General features: G+C 34.6%; 1 protein-coding gene across 1 annotated transcript in view; it reads right to left on the bottom strand.

Moving 5' to 3' along the window:
• The window catches only part of LOC126879535 (juvenile hormone esterase-like), a 68,950-nt gene that overhangs the window by 12,863 nt on the left and 42,692 nt on the right, over positions 1-13,395 (bottom strand). The window contains exon 7 of the mRNA XM_050642689.1: positions 12,391-12,566. Within this exon, the coding sequence (XP_050498646.1) occupies positions 12,391-12,566 (176 nt within the window). The remainder of the gene's footprint in view (positions 1-12,390; positions 12,567-13,395) is intronic.

Genomic DNA, 13,395 nt, shown 5'->3' with positions numbered 1-13,395 from the left:
ACTTTATAGCGCTAGCGCGTTAAAGTTTGATTATCGCGCGTCGTCCGTAGCAACCGTACAACCATACAATACTCGTACAATTTGAAAATTCAAATTGAATAGTTATTTATGTATTAAGAACGAAAAGTGATACATTATTCCTTGAGAGTAAGAGTTACCACTCGACCGTAGCGGAGAGCGGTAATTACTCGAAAGAAATAATGTCACTTTGCGCTTGTAATACATACAACATTTTTTCTACAATCACTTAATAAAATGAAACTATTTTTAAATCACTAACTTTATTGTAACTATTTTATATCTGTCGTTATAATGTCATAACATTAACTTTTATATCTTTCAGTTTGAATGTTCAATGTGATTGTATTGTATGGTTGTACGGTTGCTACGGACGACGAGCATAAAATCAAACTACGCGCTAGAGCAGCGTTTCCCAAATGGTGGGTCGCGACCCGGTACCGGGCCACGAAAGCAAAATGCCGGGTCGCCTCGCCGTTTCACATGAACATCTTCTTTTAGACTGCGAAGTGCGTTGACTATCAAAAGGGAATGTTTAAAGAAAACTTTTTTTGAATTAATTGAATAATTCAAGGAAGAAATTTCAATATTCTTAGAACAACATCCACCAACGGCTAGGGATGCAATATTTCAATTTAAAGACAGTTTTCATGATGCCAATCGGTTAATCAAGGTAGCGTATATTTGTTATATTTTTGACTTCTTCAAGAATTTAAATATGACATTACAAGGTAGCAATGTAGTACAAGAGAAGCTGGAAGCTGCAATAAAGTTTGCAAGTTTGCCATACTTATTTAAAAACACCCTGTATCGATGAAAAATAAGGCAAGTTGTTAAATTATTACCTAACTTTTTTACTATCCAACATAAGCGAATGAATCGAAAAACAGAATGTTAAGAACACATGAGGCTATAGTTGGGTTTTAATTTCAGTATTTTATAAATGCAAGAATATTCCACAGGGTGTGGTGACTTTGAGAAAAAATTATTGTCTAGCAACAATATTATTAAACGAAAATGTTCAAAAATATATCGAAAACAGCTTTAGGAAATATGAGACATAAAAAATGACCAATTTTTAAGGTGATACGTTAATTTCTTTTGGAGAAATGTAGATATACATAAATACAATAAAGATAAAGACAGATTATACGAACATACATAATAATATACCCGAACAATACATACTGTTTCAAATATTCAAAGATAAAGCGATTACAAAAATTGCAATTCGGCATTCTTCAATATACATTATACAATAACTCACACACAGCCAACGGAATTGACAATGAGAGATACCTTGAAAACAATAAAGCTCTGTTGTTATGGGGCAGAGAATAGATAATAGGTAAATATGATTTATATAAGTATATATAAAGAATCCACTACACCAAAATGTTGATATCCAAACAACATACACTGTTTCAAAGCGTTTTAATAGTGAAATACCTGTAGAATATTTAGTTCAATCTTTGCAAATGGAATTTTGTTTCGACATGTCGCGATGGGACCCTTGAATGTCGGGGGCCCCTTGAATGTCGGGGGCCCCGTATAATTGATACGGCTGATACGACGGTAGCTACGCCCCTGGCGTTAAGTAACAATGTATTTTAAATGGGATTTACTTTTTCGCACTGTTTGTAACTTTCGAGTTGTCATGGTGACAATCCTTAATTTTCGCGTTGTCATGGTGATGACAATATGAGCAATGAATTATAACAAGAGTTTTGACAGCTTTGTGGTGTGAAAGTAGTTGTAATTTTTAAATTTCAAAGTTCTAAAAATTGTAGAATAGAAGAGTTACAGCTTTTTTTATTTATTTATCGTAGATAAAATATTGTATAAAACTGTGCGTGAAGTACTTTTTGCGAACTCGCTCCGTTGTCGCTCGTACTCTAAAAATCGCGTGCGATCGCAAAAAGCATACTTCACGAACTGTTTCATTAATAACTATTTTAGCACTCCATTGGAGCGTTAAAAATGCTACTTTATAGCACTAGTGCTTTAAAATTTTTAAGGCACTGCAGTTAAAAGTGAATTGTCAAATTGTGAAAAGTCAAAATATTTATATTTCATTTACTAACATTAATATTCATAGTAAAACTTGCACAATTTGAAAACGGTGGTTTAAAAGGTTTTTTAAAATTTAATTTAAACTCTATTATTGCATTTTTAACACGTTTGTAGAAAAAACAAGTTTATATAACGGTATAATATTTTCGCTAAGAATTTTTAGATATTCCCCTCGAGTGTAGACAACCAGTTCTATCTTTTACGGGTGATAGGTTTCATGGTTTCAGCAATTAACAAAAATATTGTATTTTATATATTTATAACGTTTGTAGAAAAAATATTGTATGATATACGTGTTAAAAAGTACATTTTTAAGGCACTCATGTGAATTTCAGAATTCGCTTCGCTCATTCCGACTAAATATATTCTTTATATGCAAAAAATTTGAATGAATTTTGAATTAATTCGTTTTCAAGTAAGTACATTTATCAGCAATAGTCGTAACGTAAGTGTTGTAAACCATAGTTTTATTACTAATTAGCTAATTAGCACATAAATGACACTAAATTCTTCACCAAAAAAATCAAGCAGTTTGAGCTTTTTTCGGTTTGGGTGGGTGCAGCTTGCCATTAACCTGCACCCCCCACTTTCAACGCGATTTCTTGGTCAACGGTTTGAGCAACAAAATTCGGATTAGAGCAACTAATTAGCACATAAATAACACTAAATTTATCACCACAAAAAAATCAATAAGATTGAACTTTTTTCGGTGTGGGTGGGTGCAGCTTGCCATTAAGCTGGACGCCCCCATTTTGACCGAGATTTCCTGGTCAACGGTTTGAGCAACAAAATTCGGAATAGAGCAACTAATTAGTACATAAACAGCACTAAATTTTGCATCAAAAAATCAAGAAATTTGAGCTTTTTTCGGTGTGAGTGTGTGCCGCTTGCCATTAAGCTGGACCCCCCACTTTGAACGCGATTTCCTGGTCAACGGTTTGAGCAACAAAATTCGGAATAGAGCAACTAATTAGCACATGAATAGCACTAAATTTATCATAAGAAAAAATCAAGAAATTTGAGCTTTTTTCGGTGTGGGTGGGTGCAGCTTGCCATTAACCTGCACCCCCCCTCACTTTCAATGCGATTTCCTGGTAAATGGTTTGAGCAACAAATTTAGGAATAGAGCAACTAATTAGCACATAAATAGCACTAAATTTATCACCAAAAAAATCAAGAAGTTTGAGCTTTCTTCGGTGTGAGTGAGTGCAGCTTGCCATTAACTGCACCCCCCCATTTTCAACGCGATTTCTTGGTCAACGGTTTGAGCAACAAAATTCGAATTAGAGCAACTAATTAGCACATAAATAGCACTAAATCACCAAATTTTTCACCAAAAAAACCAAGAAGTTTGAGCTTTTTTCGGTGTGAGTGGGTGCAGTTTGCCATTAAGCTGGACACCCCAGTTTGAACGCGATATCCTGGTAAACGGTTTGAGCAACAAAATTCGAAATAGAGCAAGTAATTAGCACATAAATAGCACTAAATTTTTCACCAAAAAAATCAAGAAGTTTGAGCTTTTTTCGGTGTGGGTGGGTGCAACTTGCCATTAACTTGCACCGCCCCAATTTCAACGCGATTTCTTGGTCAACGGTTTGAGCAACAAAATTTGGATTGTAGCAACTAATTAGCACATAAATAGCACTAAATTTATCACCAAAAAAAATCAATAAGTTTGAACTTTTTTCGGTGTGAGCGGGTGCAGCTTGCCATTAAGCTGGACCCCCCCACTTTGAACGCGATTTCCTGGTCAACTGTTTCAGCAACAAAATTCGGAATAGAGCAACTAATTAGCACATAAATAGCACTAAATTTTCACCAAAAAATCAAGAAGTTTGAGATTTTTTCGGTGTGGGTAGGTGCAACTTGCCATTAACTTGCACCCTCCAATGTCAACGCGATTTCTTGGTCAACGGTTTGAGCAACAAAATTCGGATTAGAGCAACTAATTAGCATATAAATAGCACTAAATTTATCACCAAAAAAATCAATAAGTTTGAAGTTTTTTCGGTGTGGGTGGGTGCAGTTTGCCATTAAGCTTGACCCCCCCAATTTGAACGCGATTTCCTGGTAAGCGGTTTGAGCAACAAAATTCGGAATAGAGCAACTAATTAGCACATAAATAGCACTAAATTTTCACCAAAAAAATCAAGAAGTTTGAGCTTTTTTCGGTGTGGGTGGGTGCAACTTGCCATTAACTTGCACCCTCCACTTTCAACGCGATTTCTTGGTCAACGGTTTGAGCAACAAAATTCGGATTAGAGCAACTAATTAGCATATAAATAGCACTAAATTTATCACCAAAAAAATCAATAAGTTTGAAGTTTTTTCGGTGTGGGTGGGTGCAGTTTGCCATTAAGCTTGACCCCCCCAATTTGAACGCGATTTCCTGGTAAGCGGTTTGAGCAACAAAATTCGGAATAGAGCAACTAATTAGCACATAAATAGCACTAAATTTTCACTAAAAAAATCAAGAAGTTTGAGCTTTTTTCGGTGTGGGTGGGTGCAACTTGCCATTAACTTGCACCCTCCACTTTCAACGCGATTTCTTGGTCAACGGTTTGAGCAACAAAATTCGCATTAGAGCAACTAATTAGCATATAAATAGCACTAAATTTATCACCAAAAAAATCAATAAGTTTGAAGTTTTTTCGGTGTGGGTGGGTGCAGTTTGCCATTAAGCTTGACCCCCCCAATTTGAACGCGATTTCCTGGTAAGCGGTTTGAGCAACAAAATTCGGAATAGAGCAACTAATTAGCACATAAATAGCACTAAATTTTCACTAAAGAAATCAAGAAGTTTGAGCTTTTTTCGGTGTGGGTGGGTGCAACTTGCCATTAACTTGCACCCTCCACTTTCAACGCGATTTCTTGGTCAACGGTTTGAGCAACAAAATTCGGATTAGAGCAACTAATTAGCACATAAATAGCACTAAATTTATCACCAAAAAAAATCAAGAAGTTTGAGCTTTTTTCGGTGTGGGTGGGTGCAGCTTTACATTAACCTGCACCCCCCCACTTTCAACGCGATTTCCTGGTAAACGGTTTGAGCAACAAAATTCGGAATAGAGCAACTAATTAGCACATAAATAGCACTAAATTTTTTGCCTAGTCCGAACTTTATTCGCGATGGTGGGGGGTGCAGCTTAATATGGGTGACAAAAACTGATCTATTCCATTTGTAATACACTTTCATATGGCGTAGAAAAAATGCATCCCCTAAATATTCATCCCTAACTTACAGGGTGCTATTTAAAAAAAATTAAGTTAGGGGTTGTAACTAAGGGATGGATATTTAGGGGATATTTTTTTTTCTACGCCGTATTAAAGTGTATTACAAATGTAATAGATCAGTTTTTGTCTCATTCGAAAATCTCTATTCTTTTAAGAAATATAGCCTGGATAAATTAGTCTGGGACACATAATTAACAAAACTTAACTGATATTTTCTTGGTTATTTACGAACCGATTTTATTTTCAAAAAATGTGTTGAATAGACGATAGAAGTCCATATCCAAAACTATAAAAATATATGCAGGGTGCTATTAAAAAAATTAAAGTTAAGGGTTGCAACTAAGGGATGAATATTTAGGGGATGATTTTTTTCTACGCCATATTAAAGTGTATTACAAGTAGAATAGACCACTTTTTGTCCCATTCGAAAATCTCTATTCGTTTAAGAGATATAGCGTGGGTAAATTAGTCTGGGACACCCTGTATAGACTTCACGAATACACAACTTTTTTAGTTTTTTAATTATTTGCTAAAAACCGCCTAAAGTCGTCGATTTTTTGTCGAAAAATAAACATTGTCAATCGCAAATAACTCGAAAAATATTGACTTTCTTAAAAAACTTGCTTATAATTAGTAAGTTTATACATTTCCAGACTTACTTTTTAAACGCCCTTTTTTTCACTTCCGAGAGGGGGTAACTGTCACACCCCAAGTAAAAGCAACGAACGACGCAAGTTTAACTTTGAAGTGGAGGGTAAGTGGAACCTAAATCCAAATTTTTATACAATTCGTAGTTGACTCTGAAAATTACACGGTATCGCCATAATTTAAGTTTATTTACTGGGCTAGAAGAACAAATTAGTATGTCTTACAAGGCATCCTTAAAATTTGACTTGTCTGCGCGAACATCATGTCAATATTTTTTATCGTGTCTGCAACACCGCGAAAAAGCTGCAGGAATGTTGAACCATGTGTTCAACGTGTTTAATGTGTTGAACCAAGCTCTAGGGTTCTTTAACCAGAAAATTTTTGTTTTTCCTGGACCTTTACAGATTTTCCAGTGAAATTTGTAATAGGACGGCACTTTTACATTCATTTATTGTTTGTACACATCATGTATCCAAAGGAGAGTAAATTTCAAGATTTTATTGGGTTTAATCCCTCTCTGGTTTTTTCATTTTTCTAAAGATCTCTTCATTTGTAATTCCATTAGTGAACGGAATTTTGAGTAATCTAGGATACAGCCTTATCCTGAACGCTTACGTCTGGCAAGTTCCAGGCATGCATATATGGGGGGCAATACGTGAAAATATCTGTTGAGAGATAAAGACCATATTGAGAAGATCCAGGGCAAGAAAAAATACTCATGATTGAGTAACTTGAGAACATCGTATCAATTCACTTTAACCTTCCGTGACTAACATTCCGTCTGTGAGACGAACCCCTTAGAGTTTTTACGATTATTTTCAAATTGTTCGTTGTTTTATGTATCTTCGCCGCCATCAGCAGCTTCAAGTCATTATGCAATTATCGGCAAACTTTGTCTCAGACACCGATGTTGGACGTGACATACTCGATGAAAAAAATATTTATATTAACGAAAGAACGTGCGAACAAAATGCTGATATAGACCGGTCTAGTTAGACTCAAAAATAGGAGTGAGGCTACAATAATTACCATCAAGCTGAAAATTGGCAGGATTGTTCAAAATACCATCATAAATGAAATTTAAAAAGTCCTCATAAATCCGACTCCTGCTGAAAAATTTACGCGGGGTCAAAGGTCACCAAATATGTTTTTAGCGATTTTAAGCGAAACGGTAAGTTTTATCGTAAAATTAGTTCTAACAAAAAATGTAGACTAGATAATTATCTATAAAAAATATCTTAATAGTTTTTTTCCTAAGAGGCACTGTTTTTGAGATACAACGATTCAAAGAGTTGAAAGACTTCTAATCGTCATAATATTATGTATTAGTACACCAGGTATATACATCACTGAAGCTGTAATACAAGTAAACATAATATTCTACGGTCAACTTAACTTATATTACACATAATAATATAAGATTATAAATATGATAATGTTTCTACTATACAGCTTGCGGTCTACCGAGGGATGCAATCCATAAGCTGTATATTACAGTGCCAACAAAAAAATCTTTACAAAGTGAATGTAACGCGAAAATAATAAGAATTATTTGAATTTTACGGCTTAATCCCAACAAAAATACACAACAAAATACAACAAATGACAAAGTATTAACTTATAATAATAATTCTTTTTATTTATGCGCCTTAGTTCAATTTGCAAAGATGGGTTTTGTCGGAATAAACACGTTCGTCAGCTAATCTAATCACTCTACCTATTCTCTTCTCCGAAGGGTTTCAACATAATAATGAAAGACAACTTTCTAGGCAAAATGTTTATTGCTAAGTACTAATAAATACTTATGCAAATTACACCGTAATTTTCCTGGGTGGCGAAATCCTTCAGGTAGATGACACCCTTGAGGTATTAATTAGTCTCGAGTACTACTCCGGAGTGAAAATACGTGTTAAACCTATATTTTTTTTATCGTGTATTTCGTGTTATTTTCATTGTTATAACAAAAATGTCAGAATATTGTTTTGAAGCCATTAGATCTATAACATCCGATGAATTTTATATAAATATGTAAAATAACTTTATTATTTACATTTAAAGGGTTTTTACCCTATACATTTTGGTGACTATACATGCAAATTTTGGCTTCTAAACACTGATGATGGATTCCTTAATCCGAAAACGTTTTGTATTGTGACCCTTATTTAGGGTATTTTAATATATACCTTTTACAAGAAACTTGGTATTTTTGTGATTTATGGTATACAGCCAGCTACAGGAAGTTTATTTTCCTCGTGGATTTTGTATAATTCTTTTTATTTTCTTTGGTATTTTGCTAATGTTTAAGAGGCTAAATAAATTAAAAATAGGTATCATTCTTGTTTAATTTCACTCCTTCAAGGAGTAAACAAAACCCTACGCTTGAAAGTGTGTCAATGGAAACATTTTTTATGTCAGTCTCTGACACCGATGTTAGCTTTAATTTTCAGAAAACCTATGTTAGTTGGAAAAGGTTAATTGAGTTAAAATAACAATAACTTTTAAAGTTACATTAATGATCATTTTAAATGAATGTGACCACGAAAATGCCTTCCATATGTGTATTTTTATTGCTGCGGAATTAGTTAAAAATTATAATTAAACTCTTGTTCACATTAAGTTTTGCAGGTGACCAAGTGGTAACGGTCCAAGATGAAGAAGATTTGTCCTATGTGCTCCCAAAGTTAGAAGAGGAATACACAAAAAATGAATTGGAAATAAACCTAGAAAAAAACGAATATTTAAAGCCGCGTTTGCACGATGACAATTGGAGAGACAATTGTCAGAAGACAACTGACTGGCATGAAATTATTGTCTTCGTCTAAACACTTCAGGCCAATTGCCTTGCCAACTGCCCTCACAATTGGCCCAAAATTCAGTTGTCTCCGGGAGTAGACTGAGGACAATGAGCTGCGCCCAGTGAGCCCCCCCCCCACCACTCGAAATCTCAATCATTGTCGCGACAATTGGCGCCGTGTGAACGGTGTAGCCCAGTAGTGCTGTCTTGTTTTTTGCCAGTTCCCTCTAGTTCTCTTGTGTCAGTCAAAACATACACGGGATTTGTGTTATTTGTATTACGTCTGGTTATTTTTTAGCAAAATGGCAACAAAGTAGAGTGACGAAGCCATTTCCTTGTCCACTCCCTCTTCTAGCACATTGCAAGACTCACTGATAATTCTCGCAGTGGCGTAGCTAGCCCCGCAGGGGCCCCCTATCAAAGTTTGTCGCGGAGCCATTTTCCACGACTGATATGGAATAGTGCTAAAAAATGTTCAACAAAAGCAGCAAAAACGCGTGTATAGAATAGAATAGAAATATACTTTATTGTCACTGAAAATTTTACAATTTTATGGACAAAGCGTAGGTACAAAGAGCAGGCAAAAAACAACAACAAATACAGTTTACTGAAATTACACAAATCGTCAATATTATTACAAAATAAAAGATAATGAAATAAAACAAAACAATACGTTTCATTAATAATTGGAAATATTTTAACTGTAGATTTCTGGGCTCAAAATATTACGGTTTAACCTAAATTACCTACTCCGAAAAGGCTTCCTAAGGGTGCGTTCGCTACGGAGACTAAAGGATGGTATCCTAGCCTAGAGCATGGTATCGTACACTTCATATTCGTGAATTCTCAAATTTAAAATAATGTATTTATTTTACCTGGCGATCGAAAATATATTATCGATCGCCAGGTAAAATAAATACATTATTTTAAATGCGAGAATTCACGAATATGAAGAGTACGATACCATGCTCTAGGCTAGGATACCATCCTTTGGTCTCCGTAGTGAACGCACCTAAGGGAGCTGGAGCTCTTTGAAGATGGTGCCTTTTAATCAGTTTTTTTGAAATACCTCTAGAACACATCTATTTAGAAAAACTAAAACTGGTACGGCCATTTATCTTCCAGAGATAAATCTATTTCATAAATTGCGAGTTTCTAGTACCGGTCATATGCATCCACTTTGGGTAGGGCAACGGTTATTTTATCGCATAACTTTTTTGTTTTTAACTTTTAAGCATTTTTGACACTGGATTATTAAATTGTATGGTATTCTAGTACTAAAAGTTACTCTTACTTTAAGTCGGTAGGATACACCGTTTTCTAAAAAAATCGATTTGAAATTTTTTCGTTTTTTGAATTTGATCAAAATTTAAAAAAAAATTTCAAAAAAACGGTGTATTTTACTGATCTGAAGCAATAGTAACTTTTAGTGCTAGAATACCTCATAATTTATTAATCTAGTGTCAAAAATGTTACAAAAAATAATGCGATAAAATATCCGTTGACCTACTCAAAACGCACGCATATGACCGATACTAGAAATTCGCAATTGATGAGATCGGTTCATCTCTGGAATAAACGTAGCAGTTTTCGTTTATTGTTTTCATAATTTTTTTTGAAATTTTTTTTTCAAATTAAAAAAACAAAATTTTCAAATCGACATTTTTAGAAAACGGTGTATCTTACCGACTTAAATAAAATGCCTCACAATTTAATAATCCAGTGTCAAAAAGGCTTAAAAGGTAAAGATAAAAAAGGAAGATAAATAGGCGTACCAGTTTTGGTTTCTCTGAATAAAAGCGTTCTGGAGGTATTTAAAAAAACTAATTACAAGATGCCTTTTTCAAAGAGCTCTAGCTTCCGTAAGAAGCATTTTCAGACTAGGTGTTTTGGGTTAAATCTTAATATATATTTTGAGCCCAGGAATCTACAATTAAATTATTTCCAATTATTAATGAAACACCCTGAATATTGCAAGGTTTAAATAAATTGCAAATTGCATAATACAACCTTAGGAACTAATAAGTTCAGCGTATGACACTCAAATATAGATAATAATAATATATCTAATAAACTCTAATAATCCAAAGCCAAAAAACAGATTTGAATTGAGACTCATTGTTTTAAAACAGATTAAGTTTTTTCAAGCCAAGGGTGAATAGACATTGAAAAGGATCCTAAACAAAGAAGCTCTGTTTTTTAACGGCGAGCGACGGGCAAATAGATATACCTAAATACAATTTATAGATAAAGAACAGATTACACGAAAATATACGCAAACAATACACAGTGTTTCAAATTATCAAAGGTAAAGCGATTACAAATATTGCAATTTCGCATTATACATTATACTAATAGTATAATACTATTATACAATGTCTCACACAGCCAATGGTGAATAGACAATAAGAAGTAGCTTGAAAACAAAAAACACTTGTTGTTATAGAAGGGCGAGAGGCAGGTACCTGTACAGTACATAAATATAGTTTATAATAAAGAATCCATTACACGAAAATGTCGATATCCCAACAATATAATATGTACACTGTTTTCAAAGCGTTTTATTAGAGAAATAATTGCAGAATATTTTGTTAAATTTTTTGAATGGAATTTTGTTTCGACATGCCGCGTTGGGGCCCCTGAATGTCGGGGGCCCGTATAATTGATACGGCTGATACGGCGGTAGCTACGCCTCTGAATTCTCGGTAAATCTGATTTAACATTAGTTTTAAGTCCTCACCGGACACAACAGATGACGAGCAGTCGGCCATGTTTTAGCTGTCTACCACCATGGCAATAGTTAGCCCCGTATAAACATTTTCTCGTTCAACTGGACTGGCCTCCGACAATCCGCAGCCACGTGATGAAAATTGTCCAATGACAATTGTCTCGCCAATTGTCATCGTGTAAACGCGGCTTAACAGCAGAACAAGAACCAGTGAGAAACTTGGAAATGGACGATGATAGGAAAATTTAACGGCACTGAAAAATTAGTACTTAAAAATTAAATACTTAGGATTTGTGCTCTCAAAGAATGGAACCACCGAGTAAGAGATAACCAGCAGATTAGCACAGAAAAGAACATGCATTAAACAAATCAACGGGATACTGTGGGATAGACATTTTACCAGAAATGTAAAGAAGAGAATATAATATAACACCTTGGTACGTAGTTTAATGATCTATGGAGCAGAGAATTGGGTAATAAACAAACGATACAGGTCCAAAATTACAGCAACTGAAATGGAGTTCATGAGAAACTGCAGAGTGACAAGAATAGATCGCATTTGAAATGGGGAGATAAAACGAAGAATGGCAGTAGAACAAGACATCCTCAGCTACATCGAAGAAAAACGTTTAATTTGTTATGAACATGTGAGAAGAGCAGATCGTACAATGGACATGTGGATATCAAAGATTTCGGATTGGAGCCTAATAGGAAAGAAAAGAAGAGGTAGACCTCGAAGATCATGGAGGGATGAACTGGACAAGGTCATGAAAAGGCGAGACCTTAGAGACGGAGAATAGCAGAACAGAAACGACTGGAGACGTTGGCCGAAAGGAGGAAGGCGGCGACAGCTGTAAAAATCCTTATATAGATAGTTAGATATAATTAAACTTACCCTTATATACCCGCCAAAATCTTCCCTAAAACTAGTATTACGTGTATATAATTGTTTCAATAAACTACCAGCGGTTGCTCTATCTTCGGGTGACATATTTATTCTTCTATCTACCAGTTGGCCTGGATTCCTATCCACGCTTCCTAGTAGTATTGCGGCTACGCCATTTAATATAGCTGAAAATATTATCTTACTTATTTCAATGCAGGCATTTTACAAGTATGAAATCTATCAAATTATAGTTCATTCGCTTCATAATTCGCAAAGTTAATTTATAATATAGAATAAATTCATTTAAAATAAACGACAAGCTGCGACGGCACGAAAAACCCACGAATCAGGCGTCTGAAACTGACGTCGTTACTCATATTGAAAGCGAGTGAACTATAGTTAAAATTGTTAATTTGCACGTCTACTCAGTGTCAGTGGCGTAACTAACGCCAATGCCACCAATGTGGTTCATTAACTCTTAAACGCCCAAGGGTTGGTAAAAAATGTGAACCTAATGCGTATTCCCTTGTAACATATTTATTACGTGTCTAAAATTTTTTAAAAAATTATTTATTGTTAAAAAGCCAGCCCTTATCGAATGTTAATTTGGGTCTACCGATATTTTTGAAAATAAAAGTAGTATCTTGAGTTAAATATGGGTGGGCATAAAAAGTACACCATTGGTAAAACTATTTCCTAAAGGTTTCTATATAATTTCTCGTTGGTAGGAAGATAATCCATATAATTATCGACGTACAATTACATAATCTACATAATTATCCGCCAATGAGGAGGCTGAAAGGAAGAATGTGGAGAAAATCGACAAATCTGAATTACTGGCTTTTACTGGTATGTTAATTTTGATGTACATTGTAATGTTTTTGTAAGGTTTGTAAGTTGTTTATATTAATATTTTAGAAGATGCTGTGTTTATTAAGCATACGATTCTTAAGTTTAATCCATTTTCAACAACTCTCAATAAATATATTAGCTATTTTCGAGGTGGACATTTTT

This window comes from Diabrotica virgifera, chromosome 2 (genome assembly GCF_917563875.1).
Source record: "Diabrotica virgifera virgifera chromosome 2, PGI_DIABVI_V3a".
Taxonomy (NCBI): Eukaryota; Metazoa; Arthropoda; class Insecta; order Coleoptera; family Chrysomelidae; genus Diabrotica; species Diabrotica virgifera.
This window is presented reverse-complemented; position numbering and strand designations above follow the sequence as displayed.